Source organism: Mus musculus, chromosome 5, assembly GCF_000001635.26.
Source record: "Mus musculus strain C57BL/6J chromosome 5, GRCm38.p6 C57BL/6J".
Lineage (NCBI taxonomy): Eukaryota > Metazoa > Chordata > Mammalia > Rodentia > Muridae > Mus > Mus musculus.
Window position 1 is genome coordinate 33,780,272 of NC_000071.6, and position 20,338 is coordinate 33,800,609.

At 43.6% G+C, this 20,338-nt stretch overlaps 1 protein-coding gene across 1 annotated transcript in view; it reads right to left on the reverse strand.

The window, feature by feature from the left end:
* Letm1 (leucine zipper-EF-hand containing transmembrane protein 1) overlaps positions 1 to 2,446 on the reverse strand; it is a 43,045-nt gene extending 40,599 nt beyond the window's left edge. The window contains exon 1 of the mRNA NM_019694.2: positions 2,203 to 2,446. Within this exon, the coding sequence (NP_062668.1) occupies positions 2,203 to 2,281 (79 nt within the window). The 5' untranslated portion in view covers positions 2,282 to 2,446. The remainder of the gene's footprint in view (positions 1 to 2,202) is intronic.
* Positions 2,447 to 20,338: the final 17,892 nt, after the last annotated feature.

A 20,338-nucleotide genomic window follows, 5' to 3' on the forward strand; every position in this document is an offset into this window, starting at 1 on the left:
GACTTGGGTTCAGTTCCCAATGCTCATACTGGCTGGTTCCTATTTGCCTGTACTCCAATACCTCCATGGGCACCTGCACACATAGAGAACACGTTCCCACATAAACACACAAGAATGCCTACATTTTTAAAATCTAAAATAAAATAATAAATTTGAAGGGTTAAAATACTCTTGGTTTTGATAATTTGCTAGAACAATTCACAGGACCCAGCAAAGTCAGTTTATCACAAAGGACACAAGTGAGTAGTCAGAGGAGACATGGGATATGACCAGGAGAGACCTGAACAAGGCAGGTTCTTTTTGCAGTATTCTTTCCTCGGGCCCACTGACCACTCTCTACTCCCCGCCTCTCTGGAGGCCCCACTTCTCTTCTCAGGCAGGTAGAAAGAGCTCCTTATGAGTAACAAACCCATTGATATCTATCACTCCCAAAGCTTTAGGAGTGTCAGACCCAGGGAGAAAGACTAAACGTCTTTGCCTAATTTTCTGATTTACTCCTGGCTTCCAGGAGACCTTTACTTCTTCCCAAGCAATGTCCTTCCCCTGGCATTCATGCAAAGCCTCCAGGTCGAGTGCACCTCGCAGCTGTCAAAAGCTGCAGGAACTTGTCTCACTCCAAGCCAGTCCTCTTTTGCCTACCTGAGCCTTGACTAGTCCTAACAGGTTTACAATATGGCATGGTAGCCTCTAGACTGGATGCTCTCCCACACACCCCAGGATCATTCAATCCCGCTTCCACATACCAAGTGTCTTCCTCTCACCAAGAACAGCACAGAAAGGGGAAAGGAAAGGATCTTCAGGGTGGACACTTGGCAAGCACACTTCCGCTGGGGAACCAGGTCAACTCAACATCAACAAGAGTAGCTGTGGGGCCTTGGCTTCATGAGATGAGCAAGGCACACTTAAAACCTCTCCAGGAACCCATCAGCAGAACACCAAAAGAGAAATCTTACAACACACCTGACCTAAGCACTCCTCAAAACTGTCAAGGTCATGGAAAGCAAACATAACCTGAGAAACGGTTACAACTTGAAGAGCCAAAAGGACAAATGTAATGTGGTGCCATGGAAAAATATAACGAGAAAATCAGAATAAAGTATGTCACACAAAAGTGAAGAAGAAGGTAAGTACTCAAGAATAAAGAACACTTTGATACAAAGTTGGCCTCAATTTATCCTCTAAGACTAAAAAGTCAGGATGTCCATCCTGTGCCTGTTGGCTCTGGGCACATCATTACAGGGAGAGCAGGGGCTTGCTACCCAGTAATGCTCTATTGTTCCACATCTAACCAGCTGACAGGAGTCTAACCACTGTCAGGGAAGCAGCATTTTTGTTCCAAGGGAACTGGGTTAACTAAAGAAAACATTCTTGTGCCTGGAATAATAACACACACACACAATATCAACTAATTTGAAAGCCATAAACATGCCAGAGAAATAAGAAAAGGCAGAAGTACATTATGGTATCCTGAACAAGTCAACAGGTAGACAGCGCTTATAGCAGAGACAGCTTGAAAAACCACACCAAACCCAGGGACACTCTGCTCTTTCCACGCATCCTAACTGGTTTTGCTGTTTGTTTTTAAGACTGGATCTTGTGCCCTGCCTGGCCTGAAATTTTAAATGGTCTGGAGTTCAGAGATTCACATGCCTCTGTTTCCAGGGTGCTGGGGGTAAAGGTGTGTGCCCCCATGCCTGGCTCCACACCATACCCGACTCTCCAATACTGTTAAGGTGACAAGAACTGTACTTCTACCAAGAAACCATAAGGTCTTGGGTCCCACTCTCACAGGCTGTTTCAACCTTACAAATAGGACACATATAAGTTTCCTTGGAAAGCACGGTCATCAGCCACCCCACCCCAGGGAGTGGCCCACTAAGCTGGCATCAACCACAACCCAATCTCCTTGTCCCAGAGTTCTGGCTTCCAAGCCTGAACTGGCCAAAGGGCAGGACAGGGCTCGATTCATCTTCGAGGGGAGCGGCAGGGAAGCCACGGCCCTAAGGAACTTTCTCAGCGCCTCGGTCGGCAGCAGTGACCTGCGGCGACCTGGGCAACTAAGGTCACAGGAAGCTGTCCAGCACAAGCGGCTCAGAGCGGCCCGGTGCTTGTCATTGCCGCGCTGCCTCGGGGCACGGAAGGGGGCGTCCCGCGCTGGCTCCCGGTCGCCCACAACAGGTCGTTTGCGCAGCACCAGCTTACCCCGCGGGGAGGCGGCCCGAGGTGGCGCGAGGCGGGCAGGCCCCCGGCCCCGGCAGCTCCTGAGCAAGATGGACGCCATGCGCCCGCCGCGGCGGCGTTCTATAGCTGCCTCAGCTTCCTCGGCGGATCTTGGCCGTCCCGGCGCCTGGGCCCAGCCCGCGCGGACGGTTGACGGCAGAGGTTGGCTCCGGCAGCAAGCGCTCAGCTCAAGGACCCGGCATCCGCAGCGGCCATGTCCCGGCACAAACGTCCGTAGGCGCGGGGCGGAACAGGCCTGGCCGGCACGGCTCCCATTGGCCCTGCGGCACCCGCCCTGGCCAGGTGAGGGGCGAGCCCGCCCAACAGACTACAAGGCCCAGCGTGCATCCGGGAGGCTTGCCTCTCCCGACTACAAGTCCCAGCGTGCGCCGAGTCTTGGGTTTTCTTGATGAGCTCAGATCTATCTGGAGTTCCTCTTGCATCTTAGCAGTGCCTAGCTTCTGATTTGGGGCTGCGGGCACAGAGGCGGCAAAAGAACTGGCATCTATTTTCATAACTACTAAGCCCTATATTATACTAGCCCATAGCAGATGGCTCATGGGACTTTAAGGAAGGGTGGTGGGTAGGGAACATAACTCTGCGAGGCTGTTAATTGGTCCCACCTCCTTGCTTCGCGTCAGGACGAGCAACCTTAGTAGTGGGCTGCACTCCTGGCAGGTCCCCTCTATGGTAGCTCACAGCCACCCCTGCCCACTCCAAAATAGACCTGGCAGCATCCTCTTCTTTAAAGGGTGGTGGCTGGAATGGCAGGCTTCAGGATTGTGGAAACCCAGGACTATACACACTCTGGTGCTCCAGAGCAGCCACCCTCTCCACAGATCTGTATCCCGACCCAGGGACACCAGACCGTTCCTGGAGACTTCCCTCACTGCTTTCCACCTCCTGCCTTTGTGGAATGCCTTTTCCGTTCCTTCTACGTTCCTGTGGGAGTGAACTCAGAATAGTAGGTGAAGATCTTCAGTATGAGGTTAATGCATTTTTTTTTTTTCTGATGAACAGGTGCTCAAGTCCTAATTCCAGCTGGCTCCCAGCGAGGACGCTTCACTAGTATCCCAGCACAGCCCATTGGGAAGAAGTAACCTATCTGGTCATTTTCTGAATCAGAACCTAAAAGCTGGGCCAGTGTAGGCCAGAATCCCTATCTCAGGACTCAGGTGGCAGAGAATCTCCTAAGACGTTTGGAACCTCTCTTGTGCACACGGTAATGTACATTGTGGGCATCAGATACAGAATTAAGTCAAGTGTAGGGATTCCCTGAAAGGGCTGATGACCTAAACCAAAGAACTGAAGTTTCTTAGCCAAGCTGAGAAACTTCCACCAATAAGAACACTTGCCTGACCAAAGAGGAGGAGGAGGAGGAAAGCAAAGCCAAGCCAAAGTAGTAATGACAACTGAGGAATACCGAATGGCTGAGAAGCACCTAAAGAAATGTTCAACATCCTTAATCATCAGGGAAATGCAAATCAAAACAACCCTGAGATTCCACCTTACACCAGTCAGAATGGATAAGATCAAAACCTCAGGTGACAGCAGATGCTGGTGAGGGTGTGGAGAAAGAGGAACACTCCTCCATTGCTGGTGGAATTGCAAGTTTGTACAACCACTCTGGAAATCAGTTTGGCAGTTCCTCAGAAAATTGGACATAGTACTACCTGAGGACCCAGCTATACCACTCCTGGTCATATACCCAGAAGATGATCCAACATGCAATAAGGACACATGCTCCACTATGTTCATAGCAGCCTTATTTATAATAGCCAGGAGCTGGAAAGAACCCAGATGTTCTCAACAGAGGAATGGATACAGAAAATGTGGTACATTTACACAATGGAGTACTACTCAGCTATTAAAAACAATGAATTCACCGGGCACTGGTGGTGCACGCCTTTAATCCCATCATTTGGGAGGCAGAGGCAGGCAGATTTCTGAGTTCCAGGTCAACCAGGGCTACACAGAGAAACCGCCTCAAAAAAACAAAAAAACAAAAACAAAAAACCAACCAACCAACCAAACAAACAAACAAAAACTCCAAAACAATGAATTCGTGAAATTCTTAGGCAAATGGATAGAACTAGAAAATATCATCCTGAGTGAGGTAACCAAATTGAAAAAGAACACACATGATATGCAGTTGCTGATAAGTGGATATTAGCCCAAAAGCTCCAAATAACCAGGATATAATTCACAGATCACATGAAGCTCAATAAGAAGGAAGACCAAAGTATGGGTGTTTCAGTCCTTCTTAGAAGGAGAACAAAATACTCATAGGAGCAAATATGGAGATGAAAGTGTTGAGCAGAGACTGAAGGAAAGGCCACCCAGAAACTGTCTCACCTGGGGATTCATCCCATACACAGTTACCAAATCCAAACACTATTGTGGATGCCAAGAAGTGCATGCTGAAAGGAGCCTGATATGGCTGTTTCCTGAGAGACCCTGCCAGAGCCTTACAAATACAGAGGCAGATGTTCACAGCCAACCATTGGATGGAGCACAGGGTCCCCAATAGAGGAGTTAGAGAAGGGACTGAAGGAGTTGAAGGGGTTTGCAAGGAAGAACAACAATATCAACCAACCAGACCCCCACCCCAGAACTCCCAGGGACTAAGCCATCAACAGAGGAGTACACATGGCTCTAGCTGAATATGTAGCAGAGGATGGCCTTGTCATGCATCAATGGGAGGAGAGGTCCTTGGTCCTAGGAAGGCTTTATAGATGCCCCAGTATAGGGGAATGAAAGACAGGGAGGTGGAGGCGGATGGGTGGGTAGAGGAACACCCTCATAGAAGCAGGAGGAGGGAGGATAGGATAGGGGGTTTCCAGGAGGGAGGTGTACTGGCTAGTTTTGTGTCAACTTGACACAGCTGGAGTTATCACAGAGAAAGGAGCTTCAGTTGAGGAAATGCCTCCATAAGATCCAACTAACTGTAAGGCATTTTCTCAATTAGTGGTCAAGGGGGAAAGGCCCCTTGTGGGTGGGACCATCTCTGGGCTGGTAGTCTTGGGTTGTATAAGAGAGCAGGCTGAGCAAGCCAGAGGAAGCAAGCCAGTAAAGAACATCCCTCCATGGCCTCTGCATCAGCTCTTGATTTCTGACCTGCTTGAGTTCCAGACCTGACTTCCTTGGTGATGAACAGCAGTATGGAAGTGTAAGCTGAATAAACCCTTTCCTCCCCAACTTGTTTCTTGGTCATGATGTTTGTGCAGGAATAGAAACCCTGATTAAGACAAATTGGTACCAGCATGGTGGGGTATTCCTGTGACAACCTGACCATGTTTTGGGGAGGACTGTGGAAGGACTTTGGAACTTTGGGCTTGAAGATCCATTCGTTGTTAAGAGCTCTGTCAGATATTGTGTAGGAGCTTGGAAGATAATGGTGAAAACAGTGCAGAAGATGGAGGTCTGGCTTGTGAAATTTCAGAGGGAAAATTAAAGAGACTTTTCAGGGCCATTGCTGTTTTGATTGTGAAGATTCTGTAGTTCTGGTTAGCTGGGGCTGAAGAATCAGCTGTGATTAACAAGATACCAGAACTACAAAAGCAAAAACTTTGCATTACTGGGACTATTGATGCTGGTTAGCTGGAGCTAAGAAATTAGCGGTGATTAAGAAGAGACCAGCATCATTGAGGTGATATCTTCTGGGAAGTGGTTTTTTGAGAGCACAGAGGCTGTGTTCCAGAGATAGCCAAGGTTGTACCTTGTGCTGTGGCTGGACTTGGTAATGTGTAAGAGTCACCCAGGTTTGAAGGCATGAAGGGGTCACGCAGAGCACCTGAGGTTTGGCACTGTGAGAGGCCATGGAAGGCCATTGGTGAAGGTGCAGCCTCAGTTGCAATTGACGGCCCAGGACTGAAGGGGTCATGCAGTGTTTTGGAGATGCCAGTACCCTGAGATGACCACCAAGAGCAGCAGCAGCAGTGGAATACAGGCATCTGGAGCCTAGAGGACGACACGTGTGCTACAAAGAGCATGGCTGGAGAAGTGACCCAAGCCCTTGGAGGGGCCCAGAAGATCGTGAGTTGGATCCCAGACATTGGATGGTTGGAGATTGATTTTTGCTTTTGATTGTGACTGTGCCCTGATATTTTCCTTCTTGAAGGAAGAAACTATTTTAGTGGAGCCCACAGTTAAGAAACTTTTAATTGTAAATAGTTTGGATTTTAAAAGAGATGGGTATTTTAAAGAGATTGAAATTTTAAGAATATGTAAAGACTGTGGGACATTTAAAGTTATTTAGACCTTGGGGATGAATAAGAATGTAAGGGTTGAGGCTTACTAGTGATGTGTTTGTGTGTCAAGTTGACAAGGGGTCAATTGTACTGGCTAGTTTTGTGTCAACTTGACACAGCTGGAGTTATCACAGAGAAAGGAGCTTCAGTTGAGGAAATGCCTCCATGAGATCCAACTGTAAGGCATTTTCTCAATTAGTGATCAAGGGGGAAAGGCCCCTTGTGGGTGGGACCATCTTCTGGGCTGGTAGTCTTGGGTTGTATAAGAGAGCAGACTGAACAAGCCAGAGGAAGCAAGCCAGTAAAGAACATCCCTCCATGGCCTCTGCATCAGCTCTTGATTTCTGACCTGCTTGAGTTCCAGACCTGACTTCCTTGGTGATGAACAGCAGTATGGAAGTGTAAGCTGAATAAACCCTTTCCTCCCCAACTTGTTTCTTGGTCATGATGTTTGTGCAGGAATAGAAACCCTGACTAAGACAGGAGGGAAGCCAGGAAACGGGATAACATTTGAAATGTAAATAAAGAAAATATCCAATAAAAAAAGTAGTAATGAGAACAGGTTGGGGTGAACTTCCTTACATTGTATTATCGTGTGTGTCTGTATTTTCAATTGTTGATTCTGTACCAGCAGAGAGCTAAGTGCTGGTAGGATTCTGGTATTGTAATTTCTTTTCTATGGCCCATCACTGGGTTTACTTTTGTAAATGTTTGCTCTTCCTTACCTGGCTATAGGCAATCTAAGAGATGTATTAGGTATTGTCTCACTGCGGACTGGTTGTAATAAAGATCTGATGGCCAGTAGCTGGGACAGGAAGTATGAGAATGGGACTTCTGGGCACAGAGAGTGATGCAAGGGAGGATGAGGCAGAGTATAAAGTGGGCACAGAGGCAGATAGAGATGGACTATAACAGAGGAGGGAGGGAATGAACTAGCCATGTGGTCTGTTACAGGTTAGAATAGTCAGATTAAGTTTAAATGGTAACTGGAAGACTGCCCTAGCAAAAGGCCTAAGCTTTAAAATATATTAGTGCCAAGGACCAGCCTCAGCTTGGAGAGGGGTTCTGGGAAAGGTATGTCTGGGAGCAGTGAAACAAATGACTCGAAGTTAAATTGTTGGGAATTGGTTCTAATGCTTTGTCTTATTTTGGCTCCCAAAAAACTATGCTTCCAGACCTGAGGGTCCTGCCCCCCAGCTGGCTTTGATTGATAATAAAGAATTGCCATACAGCCATTGCCTGGGCAGGGAGAAAGGGGCCAGATTTTTAGATATTGTAGGCAAGAGACCTAGAGAGAGGGAAGTGGAAGAAGAGCCATGACAGAGAAGCAGAAAGATGATCTGGGAAAGTGGCCCAAGGGGCCACTCCCCATTGAGTCTGGGTTAGCAGAGATGAAATGTTGATTTAGCAGGTTGACTAAGGAAAGTTGGAGTGGATAATGTATGTTAGCCACCAAGAGATTTAGAAATGCCCAGTCATTGAGCTATTCAAGACATAAAAATTAGCTGGTGTGTGTGTGTGTGTGTGTGTGTGTGTGTGTGTGTGTGTGTGTGTCAGTGAATCCAGAGAGCTCTTGGCAGGTGCAGTGCGCACTTGTGACCCACCTGGAGTCAAAGTGGTTTAATTAATTCACTGCTACATTAAATCGGGGTTGAAGCTGGTGACCTATGCTCTGCTTGAGACAGCGTTCCAGCCTGCTTTCTATCTGTTCTGCTTTCTCTCTCTCTCTCTCTCTCTCTCTCTCTCTCTCTCTCTCTCTCTCTCTCTCTCACACACACACACACACACACACACACACATCTGCTTTCTCTTTATGTTCTGCTCAAGACTGTTCTCCAACCAGTTCTCAGGATAGCTCATCTCTTGCAGATCTAGAGCTCAGGTCTTTTTTTTTTATTTTACATATCAATCCAGGTATTTACTTCAGGTTTGCTTTTGATTATCCTATGAATCAGCATCCTGTGACTCCCCAACGAAGTGTAAATTTAAGGGTTCTTTGGAAAGTCAGTTGGAAGGTGTTTCCTGGGACAAACACATGTAGGAGTGTTTTCCTGAAGTAGACACAGATGAAAGCCTAAGGCAGACTCGTTAAGGAACTTTTTTGCTGAAGCAGACACAGGAGAGAGGATGTTCTGCTAAAGCAAGCACGTGAAAGGACACGTGATGAAGGATTCTTCACTAATGACACACATATATTGGTCCTCCTTACATTGTGTAGTTGAGCTGCATTTGTCGGGACTCCATAGAGAGAAATGCACCAAAAAACTTCTGGTGGTGTACAGCAGTTTCTTGCCACAGAATCAGACTGATTGACACAGTGATGTCAGCTGAGACAGATGCACTTGCTAAAGCAAGACACATGGAGGACACGTGATATTTGGAGAGTATAAAAATGACTCAACATACAGTGTGTGTGTGTGGGGGGGGTTGGCTTACTTATAGAGCTAGCTGTGCAATGCTTGTGGGTCTCATTTCTTCCTCGATCTTCACTTCTCTGAGAGAGGCACAGCTGAGAACTTCTCCTGGTGTTCCTGCTGGTCCCTCCTGCTGACTCGTGGGGAGGCTGAGCCCTGGCTGTCTCTGCTAGGCAGTGCCACTGCTGTTGATTTGTGTTTGCTATTCAGACTTTACTGAACTGAAATCATGGTGTATCCGTGAAGTGTTTGCGAGTGGATGGAGCTGATGCTGCTGTCCCGTGAACTGCTGATTTCCTGACAACACAGATGGGACTTGCTCTAAAGAACCTTTCTAAACAGGTCCACTTCCCCCTGTATCCTCTCCACTACCTCTGGTGGGTGGTAGACCAAGGAAAGGCCAAGAAACTGCAGCACACCACCAGAAGTTTTTTGATGCATTTCTCTCTATGGAGTCCCCACAAATGGAGCTCAACTATGCAGTGTAAGATGGACCAATACATGCGTGCCATTAGTGAAGAATCCTTCATCATATGTCCTTTCATGTGCTTGCTTTAGCTGACATCCTCTCTCCTGTGTCTGCTTCAGTGAAAAGTTCCTTAACAAGTCTGCCTCAGTCTTTTACACTCGTGTCCAGTTCAGCTAAACACTCCTTCATGTGTTTGTCCCAGCAAAACACCATCCAACACAACTTTCCAAAGAACCCTTAAGTTTCTATTTCAGACGTGGACCGTTTGGATTCAAAGGTGGCTTGTATTTTAGTTACTTTGCCTTCTATTCAGTCTCCCATAGGCCTTTTATGCAGAAAGTAGATTGTCTTTCAGAATGGATATTTTCAGCACACAGAATTAAAAAAAAATTAAAGTCCTATGTAGTTTCCAAATTGATTCTGAAAGGAAAAATGACACTTATTAGCAGGGATAGACCTAGCAGAAATCATGGTATCTTTTACTAGTGCTGAAATTGCTTCATTATGGCAGAAAATGAAAACTGGCAAAGAGTTTGCAGTCATTTTTTGGAGAGATTAACAACAAATATCCCAAAAGTAAGAGACCTAAGTTTATAAAAAGAACTAATTTGTATTCTCCCTCATATAGTAAAAGGAATACCACTTTCTAGAGTCTCTACATTCTAAACGGATGCAAATGAAACAGGAAAGTCAGGTTATAAATCAGGAAAAATAAGTAAAGTGGCTCAGTTCCCTTATGATTCAGTTAAAAAATTAGAGCTATATGCCATTCTTATGGTATTATTAGATTTTCCTTAATCTCTTAATATAGTTACTGGCTTTCAATATGCAGAATGAGTTATTGTAGGCAAAAATTTTTTGCAGCCTACTTTTAATAAGCGTTCAACCTCTCCTTTAGCCTACCACTCAGCAGACTGAGTGTAAGAGAAAATTTATTAGAATATGGGGGAGGTGGACCTGTTCAGCAATAGTTCTTTGGGGGCCAGGTTGATCTCCTTTTGCAGGATTTCAGTCCCATAGCAAACACCACATATGACTCAAGAGCTGCAGACCAGTCCTCTAGGCAGGAAGATAGCACACACGACCTGGCAGTTGCAATTCAATCCTGAAGGAACTGTAGGCTGAACAGGCCTGAGTTGAGGCCGCAGAAGCAGCAAACTGCTGCCAGAACCTCACAAACAGTTCTTGGGCAAACTTCTTTCAATGGCAGTGTTACCAGAAGTTGAGCTCAATGACACTATGTAAGGCAAACTAATACATGTGTGTCATTAGTGAAGAATAGCGGGCCGGAGCAAACCAAACCAGTGCTCGGTGCTCATCTCCCACTGTCTGCGGGGTCATATTTGCACTCTTTCATCACAGGTCCTTCCATGTGTTTGCTATATCAAAGCATCCTTTCAGCTGTGTCTGCTTTAGACAGACTAACTAGCTTTCATAACTAACATAACTAACTTTCCAAAGAAACTAGAAATTTCCACTTCAGCTTGTTTTACATATTAAAACCACTGAATTTATTCCAGATGATTCAGAATTATCTTCACTATTTATTCAACAACAAGTAATCAGAAATAGAAATCACTCATTGTATATAACACATTGGTCCTCTAGGCCCTGTAGCACAAGATAATGATGAAATTAATCAGTTATTTGTAACTTTAATTTTTTCAAATCCTATTTTTAATGATGGTTCTTAAACACTTTAACCTTCCTTGTAACCTACCATCCACCAGAGGTAGCAGAAAAGAAAGGACATGGTGGCGGGGTAGGGGGCAGTGGACCTGTTACAAAGGGTCATTGGAGCAACTCCCATCTGTGTTGTCTGGAAATCAGCAGTTCAGTTCACAACTTAGCAGTGGCAACTCCATTCACTCACAAATACTTCACAGATACACCAGCAGTCCAGTTTGGAAGAGTCACGTTAGCAACAGTGGTGACACAACCTAGCAGAGACAGCCAAGCCTCAGCCTTGGCTCAAGTCAGCAGCAGGAACCAGCAGAAACACACCAGGAGTTCTCAGCTATGCAGCTCTCAGGGAAGTGAAGATCAATGACGATCAAGGAGACCCACAGGCATTGCACAGCTAGTTCTATAAGGAAGCCTAGCTCAGCCACCATCACTGTCTGTTGAGTCCTATTTATACCCTCCAAACATCACGTTTCCTCCATGGGTCTTGCCTCAGCACAGCTCTTGGCTCAGGCATCAGTCCAAGTCTGTAGAAAGGGCAAGAAACTGCAGCACACCACCAGAAGGTTCTTGGTGTATTTCTCTCTATTGGCATCCTGACAAATGCAGCTCAACTACACAATGTAGGACAGACCAATACATACGTGTCATTAGCAAAGAATCTTTCATCACCTGTCCTTTCACATGCTTGCTTTTTGCAGAACATCTTTTTTCCTGTGTCTGCTTCAGCAAAATGTTCCTTCACAACTCTGCCTTAGCCTTTCACACCTGTACCTACTTAATGAAACATTCCTTTGAGTGTTTGCCCCAGCAAAACCCCATCCAACCGACCTTCCCAAGAACCCTTAAGTTTCCACTTCAGCTTGAACAAAAAATGCGCTAGAAGCCTCAGGATTTTATATATAAAAAAACTATGTTAACAGAAAAGGTTTAAAGAAAGATTTTTATATCAATTGGCAACAAGCTAAGTAAATTATAAGAAAATGCCCTATTTGTTCTTTTATAACCAAACTCTAATAGATGGAGAAAGTATCCCAAAAGTACACAAAGAAATTTGGCAAATGGATGTGTTTCATTTTTACAGACTTTAGAAAATTCAAGTATGTGCGTAGGGGAGGTGCTGATTCCCTAATTGGTTCTTGATTGTGTCAGTAAAGAAGGCCTGGAGGCAGTTGCTGGATGGAAGGGACAGGTCGGACTTCTGGGTCCCAGGAGAGAAAAAGAGAGACATAGGGAAAGAGCAGGGACTTTTCAGCCAGGCTTTGGAAGGAGAAACATAGTACAACCAAGTAAGATCTTGGGGAAGTTAGAACTGGCTGCCTCCACCACTGGCAGAGGCTGGCTGACATAAACTAGCTGATAAGTTTAGGGCAGGAGATTCTGTTCCTAGCAATTGTGCTACCTGGCAAGTTCTAAAGTAATAAAGCTGTCTAAGTGTTTTTTGTTTTTGGTTTTTTTGTTTGTTTGTTTGTTTTGTTTTTTCAAGACAGGATTTCTCTGTGTAGCCATGGCTGTCCTGGAACTCACTTTGTAGACCAGGCTGGCCTCGAACTCAGAAATCCACCTGCCTCTGCCTCCCAAGTGCTGGGATTAAAGGCGTGAGCCACCACGCCCGGCTTTCTGTCTAAGTGTTTTTCATCTGCAGAGCAAAGGTGGGCAGAGAAAGCGAGAAGCTGGGGTGGTAGCTGGTGGCTTGACAAAGCTACGAGAGTTTGTGGGGTGGTTGCGACTGATCCTGGGCTAAGAAGTATGGAGCAAAGGGAACCAGGAGAGGTTAGAGCGCTGACCTAGCTCCCAGAAAAGGCAATAGCGTGTTTTTAAAAATTACACACAACATATGTGCACGATATTATAGACACATTCAGGATTTCAACAGGCCACTGCTTTAAGTTCTTAAAAGGCTAATTCTGTAATTACACATTTATTAGCAGTTATAGCTATTATGGGAATACCTGTAAAAATTAAGTCTGACAATGCTTCAGCATGTGCCTCTAATAAAATAAAACAGTTTTTTGCATATTTCCTAATAAAGCATCTTACAGATATATGGCACAATCCTACAGGACAAGCAGTTATAGGGTGATCTAATCATACTTCAAAAGAGATGCCTAATAAACAGAAAGGACTGACAAAGATGCCCACAGGTAGATTACATAATATTTGATCAACTTGAAAATTTTTAGATGCTAATGAGCAAAAACCAACAGCTGCTGGGGACATTGGATTGTGGGAAAAAACTGCTGAAGTAAACCATCCTATTTATTTTAAGGATATCTTAGCTTTAGGATGGAAGGAAGGAAGGAAGGAAGGAAGGAAGGAAGGAAGGAAGGAAATGTGTTGCATTGGGGGAGAAGTATAGATCTTGTTTTAACAGGAAATAAAAAGTTATGGATTCATTCAAAATTGATGAAGATCAGATTTTACTGGGGAGATCTCCTGAAACTCTTGGCTACAGAAATGAAGAAAGACACTAAGAGAACAAAACAGGTAACACAAACGCCGGTCCTTCTACATGGGAACAGCTCTGACACTGGTTGAGACATGTCTGTATAGCCAATAAATCTTTGTACAGAATCCTCAGGAATTATTACATGGCATCCTTCTATATCACATGCATGGAATTTATATTATAGTTATCTATACAGTCCAAATGGATGTATAAACATCAACACCTTTCAACTGCACAAAGAACAGAGAATTATTTTTAGCTGAATTGTTCACGCTGCACATTTCATACATGTGTTAATGCAAAAATATATATCACTTTGAAGGTTTATATGATTACAGACCAAAAGAACCAGACACCAAAGAAGACAAGATAGGTAGCCCAGATGATCCAGCCGCACAGACTACAACAATGGCTGTTTCCTCAAGAATCTGAATCTAGAACAACTTCAAAATGACGAGCTAAGATGGTCCAAACTCCCAGACTGTTCCAGCTAGGACTCCAGTTACTCCCTGTACTTTCCCATCACAGCTACTGGACAGCTGTGGGAAGCCACATGTGCTGTTGCAGGGTGGCGCTGGCTACTGCTGGCCACCACGCATACATAGGCAGTAAAGTTTTTTTGCCAAGATAAGGTTTTGAGAACTAACCAAAATTAACCAATCAGATGAGAGACAAGTTAACCAATCAGATGAGAGACAAGTTAACCAATCAGATAAGAGACAAGTTAACCAATCAGATGTAGGCATGCAAATGAGGTGGTAAGCATAACCCAAGCACAACCAATCCGGGTGTGAGACATGCCTCTCCTAGGCCTATATAAGCAGCACCATTTCTGGGCTTGGGGTCTCTTCGCCTCTGCAATCAAGCTCTCCCAATAAACATGTGCAGAAGGATCCTGTTGCAGCGTCGTTCTTGCTGGCGAGTCAGGCGCCCGCAAGAGACAGCAAATGTTACAGCTAGCTTTCCTAAGATGTGTCCAAAATCTCAACTTTCTTAGGGACCCCAAAAGAGAATGTTGCCCCTAGACAGCAGGAAGCAAATTCAAATGTTGGGTGGGTGGCTTTGGTTTTTGGGTGGGCTGAATGTTTGTCATTGTTTAAAGGAAACTGGTTGGGTTACCAGTTGTTAATGGTCTTGGTCAGGGAGGAAACAAACCAAAGGGGGCTGGATTCAGAGATTTCTTTCTTTTTCTTTCCTCTATTCTTTTTTCTCTCCTATCTAATGTTATGTGAAAAGTGGGGTAAAGTGATAAGAGAAAAAAAGGGGATATAAGAATAATAGGATAAAAGGGTGGCTTACTGAATCTATTTTTAAACTAAAAAAATCAACAAGCCAAATATTTCTACATTGATATGGCATTTTGTATGTTGATATACATTTAAAATTATTTTTGTTACAACACTGTGTGTGTTTCAACTCTTGTTCAAGGTGTTGTACCTATGCAAATCATTTTAAAATGTAATATGAGCTGGGCGTGGTGGGGCACACCTTTAATCCCAGCACTCGGGAGACAGAGGCAGGCAGGAATTCAAGGCCAGACCGGTTTACAGAGTGAGTTCCAGGACAGCCAGGGCTACACAGAAAAACCCTGTCTCAAACAAACAAACAAACAAACAAACAAACAAACAAAAAGCAATGTGAAGTTCTAGTCCTTGAAGGTGACTATTATAAACTGTTTAGGGTAAGTTAAAAATGCATGTTGGTAGTGAGTCAATCAAACTTATGGTCCTGTTAGGTAATAGTTTAGTTAATTACAAAACAAGTAGTTTTTAGCCTTCTGTAGATGTTGTCAGATTTAAGCAGATAATGAAGAGCTAGAAACAAGCAATCTTTGCTTATTCAGCTATACATAGATAGATGGTCTTTTAAAACTTCAGAGATCTACAGAATATGGCATTTAAAGATGTTTTATTTATAAAAGGCTTTTTTGACAGTGAGACATGTCAGCTCCTGTCAGCACCTCTGTTCCACTTCAAAGAAGATGATGATCTGCGAAGAACCTTCATATGGAGTTTGTGTCTATGTGTCAGGCTAGCACTGACCAAGAAACTGCTTTGCCTCAATTAATGACAGCATGCTGTCAAAACTGGACATGCAGGGCATGGAAGAAGTCAACTGCCAAGCTTTACAAGGACAAGGTAGGCAAATCCTTCATAATTCCTGCTTCACAGAAAAGTTTGTTAGATATTCTGGCCCAGAAGGCTGAAGATGATGCTCCACTGTTGCAGAGAAAACTTTGAGGACTATTCAGGCAGGCAGCTGTTTCAATCATTTCAATAGTTTTGGAAGCTGCCTGCTCTGCAGTTCCTATTTTCTCAGGTATATTTATTTCTTTTCAGGTCTGATGATGTTGAAGACAAGATAGTTAAAGTCTAGCTATTAATTAATTTTAATTTAATTTAATTAATAAAAATTAAGCTTAAGTTGTGTCTGAGGGTTTTACTGCTGTGACGAGACACCATGACTAATGCAAATCTTATAAGCCCAATATTTAATTGGGGCTGGCTTATAGATTCAGAGGTTCAGTCTATTATTATCAAAGTGAGAGCATGGCAATGCCCAGGCAGATGTTGCAGGAGGAGCTGAGAGTTCAACATCTTGTTCCAAAGACAATCAGGAGAAGAATGTCTTCTATGTGACCAGGAGGAGGATCTCATTGCCCACTCCCACAGTGACACACCTCTAACAAGGCCACACCTCCAAATATTGCCACTCCCTGGGCCAAGCATATTCAAACCACCACATTCAACTCTCTGGGCACTATAGGCTTGTTCAAAAAGTCTATGGGAGGCATACCTAGCCATAGCATAATAAAAAGTACATTTATTCCCACTTCCAAAGTCCCCATAGTCTATAGCAGTCTCAACAATGTTAAAAGTCCAAAGTGCAAAGTCTCTTCTGAGATTCATCCAATCACTTAACTGTAATCCCCAAAGCAAAACAAGAAACCAGCTGGGCAAACTCTAAACTCTGTATCTCCATGTCTGATGTCAAAGCAGTCTTCAGGTCTCCAACTCCTTTTTTGTCTTTGTTGAGTGCAACAAACTTTTCTCCTGGGCTTGTTCCACTCCCTGTTAGCAGCTTTCTTCGACAGGTATCCCGTGGCTCTGGCATCTTTAACATCTTGGGGTCTCTAAGTCAACCTCAACTTAAGGTTTTTTATTCTATACATGATCTTCTGAGCTTCTCTTAACGGCCTGAGTCACAGAGCTTGGCCCTCTGTAGCACTCTAGGCTCCAGTTGACTCCACTCCACTGGTGCTGCTGTTCTTAGTGTTCATCACATGATACTAGCATCTCTAATTCACTGGAGTCTTCTACTGCAACTAGTCTATTGCATCACCAATAGACTCTCATAGACTCTCTTCATGATGCCAAACTTCAACTTCTTTACATGAAGTCCTGGGCCATCAACTGCAACTGAGGCTGCACCTTCATCAAAGGCCTTCACTGGCCTCTCATAGTGCCAAGCCTCAGCTGCTTTCCATGATCCCTTCATACCTTCAAAATCAGTACCAGTTGGGTGATTCTTGCACATTACCGAGTCCTGCTGCAGCACAAGGTACAACCTTGACTATCTCTGGAACACAGCTTCTTTGTGATCCCAGAAAACACTTTCCAGAAGATTTCACTTGAGGATACAGGTCTTTTCATTACCACTTATTTCTTAGCTCCAACTTACTGGCATCAATTGTCCCAGTAGTCCCTTCTATTATGGACTCTAAGGCCAGAGCCATATGGCCAAAGCTGCAGATGCTTGCTGGGGCTGAAACATAATCCCCCTTATTCTATTGCCTGCTTTCTGTTTTCCAACTCCTCCACTGCCTAAGCTTGGCTGTTATGGAACTTACTCTGTAGATTGACCTTAAACTCAGATCTGCATGGTTCTGTCTCCTAAGTTGTGGGATTAAAGGAATGTACCACCATCCCTGGATTTAAGCTTTTCTTTACCTAGAATTTTCTGTTACAGACTGACCTTGAACTCAGAAACATACTTGGATTTGTCTCCTAGGATTAAATGTTGTGTACCTGTGTACTACCATGCCTGGGCCTAAGTTTTTCATGGCCACTATTCCTCAAGATCTAGATCAAAGGCTTGTGTCTTCCAGACTCAGGATAAAGATTATGATCATTTTTGGATTGTAGTTAATTCCAGATTAAAAATCCAAACTATTTCTTGTTTAACTGCAAACACAATAAGTTTAGCTGGGTGGGATCTTGCCCTGAGATCACTACTTCCTTAATCTCTTTATCTCCTTGAACAGAGATTCAGCCCCATCTTTGTGCCCCCTTATTACTTGAACCATACATTTTGTAGTTTTTCTTTTTAAGCTTGCTATGCTTGATAAGAATGCTCTTCATGAGAGCAAACCAAGGGGCAAAGTCTATGCTGCACTTTTCTGAGACTTACTTTGTCAATGCAATTAATCTGATTCTCTTCACCTTAGACTTAGCCTCATGCAGACTCTTCAGAAAAGGGCAAAAAGCAACTACATCTTCACGAAAATATCAAAAAAAAAAAAATCTCTAGGCCTCATACTAAAATTCTTTTCCACTGAAACCGGTAGAGCCAGGCTTCCACAGTTCAAATCACTGTCAGCAACAAAGTATTCCATATTCCTACTAGGATAACCCATTAAACCCTAACTTAAAGCATTCTACTGCTTCCTAAATTCAAAGTCCCCAAATCCACATTCCTCCAAACAAAAACATGGTCAGGCCTATCAAAACAATACCCCACTCCTGGTACCAACTTCCGTCTTAGGGTTTTACTGATATGAACAGATATCATGATCAAGGTAACTCTTATAAGGACAACATTTAATTGGTGTGGCTTACAGGTTCAGGTGGGAGTGTAGCAGTGCCCAGGTCAGCATGGCACAGGAGGAGCTGAGAGTTCAATATTTTGTTCTGAAGGCAAACAAGAGAAGATTGTCTCCATGTGGTTAGGAGGAGGGTCTCATTGTTTATAGTGACACACTTCCTCTGACAAGGCCACACCTACTCCAACAAGGTCACACCTCCTAGTGCCACTCCCTGGGTCAAGTATAGTCAAACCACAAAATTGTTTAAAAAAATGTTCTTTGCTTTAAGGCCTAAAAAGATATTTTTTAGGTTGTTAAATGCAAGTTATAATAGAAAGTGATTTAAGTACAGAGCTGTGAACGCACCAAGTTAGGATAGATTTCAGTATTTTCTCCAAGGTTGCCCAATACAAATGGATTGGACATTGTGAATGTAATTTTATGTGATAGGTTTTATAATTGTTATTATATGTATTATTAATGTAAGAGAAAGAGCCTTTATTGAACTAAAAGAGGGAATGTTGTGGGATGGCTTTGTGCACTGTGTATTCAGATGCTGATTACTGTGTCTAGGGATCTGGTTGCAGTCTGGATGTTGGCATTGTCTTTATTATTGGAACATCTTCTGTTTTAATGTTGTGTAAAAATTAATTTCCATCACCTCTGATTGAGTAATAAAGAGCTTATCAGCCAATAGGTTGGCAGGAGAGGAGGAGTGGGACTTCTGATCAGTGAGAGGGTCTCTGGTAGGGACCAGAAAGAGAGAGAATTCACCAGATGAGTTACCATGAACAGGTTACCAAGGGAGTCACCATGAGGACACTAATGGAACAGGAACAGCCAGGACAAAAGTAAGTTGGAAATTAGTGAGACACATGGCTGTAGATTTAGACAGGTTAGAATAGGGTTAGAATAGATGAGAACCCTACTGAGCTATAGTACAAGAAGCTTTTAAAATAAATATACCAGGTCTCCATGTCTTTATTTGGGAGCTAGACTGGACATAGAAAAGCCAGAATCAGTTCTCTTTCCTGTCTTGCAAGACGGTAGGTGAAAAGGCAGAGAAGCCTGATACAAAAGAGAAGGAAACTGTAGCCAAGAAGTCTGACGTTACTGCTGCTGCCTCTGGTCCCCCAGCTGCTGGTGCCCAGATCACTAGCATAGCCAAAAAGAGTAACCCTAAGGATAAAAAGTCCAGGAAGGGCTGGGCAGCAATGGCACATGCCTTTAATCCCAACACTTGGGAGGCAGAGGCAGGTGGATTTCTGAGTTCGAGGCCAGCCTGGTCTACAAAGTGAGTTCCAGGACAGCCAGGGCTACACAGAGAAACCCTATCTCAAAAAACAAACAAACAAAAGGTTTTGAAAAAAACCTACGCCTACAGCCTACTACAGTGATTTAAAAGATAGCCCTTGAATAACAAGATAAAGATTTGCTTTAACCCTTCCTACATTTAGCCATGAAAATCCAACTAAAAAATTGAAAGGTTCTTGCCACATGGAATGTTAAACATCCCCACCTTGTGTCAGTATTTTGTATAACTGTCATTAGAAACAATTCATACACAGTTTTCTGAATCTATAACTTATCATTATATGGATGATATCTTGCTGGCTGATTCTGATACAGATACTTAGGAAAAAGATGGAGTAAAGAGAATTTTGGCTTGTTGAGGATTACAAATTGCTTTTGAAAAAATACAAAGAGGAGATTCTATTAATTATCTAGGATATAGTTTAGGTTCACACACACAAAAAATCCAGTCACAGTCACAAAAGGTACAGATCAAAAAAGATCAATTACAAACTCTTAATGATTTTCAAAAATTCTTGGTAGATACTAATTGACTACAGTCCATAATTGGGTTAACTACTCAAGAGTTAAGTAATTTATTTCAAACTTTACAAGGTGATTTGGAATTAAATAGTCCAAGAAAATTATCAGCTGAAACTGAAAAATTGCCTCTGGTAGGAAAGAGATTACAGAATGTACATGTGGATAGCTTGAACCCTAAGCTTGATTGTATTATGATTATTTTGCATTCTACTC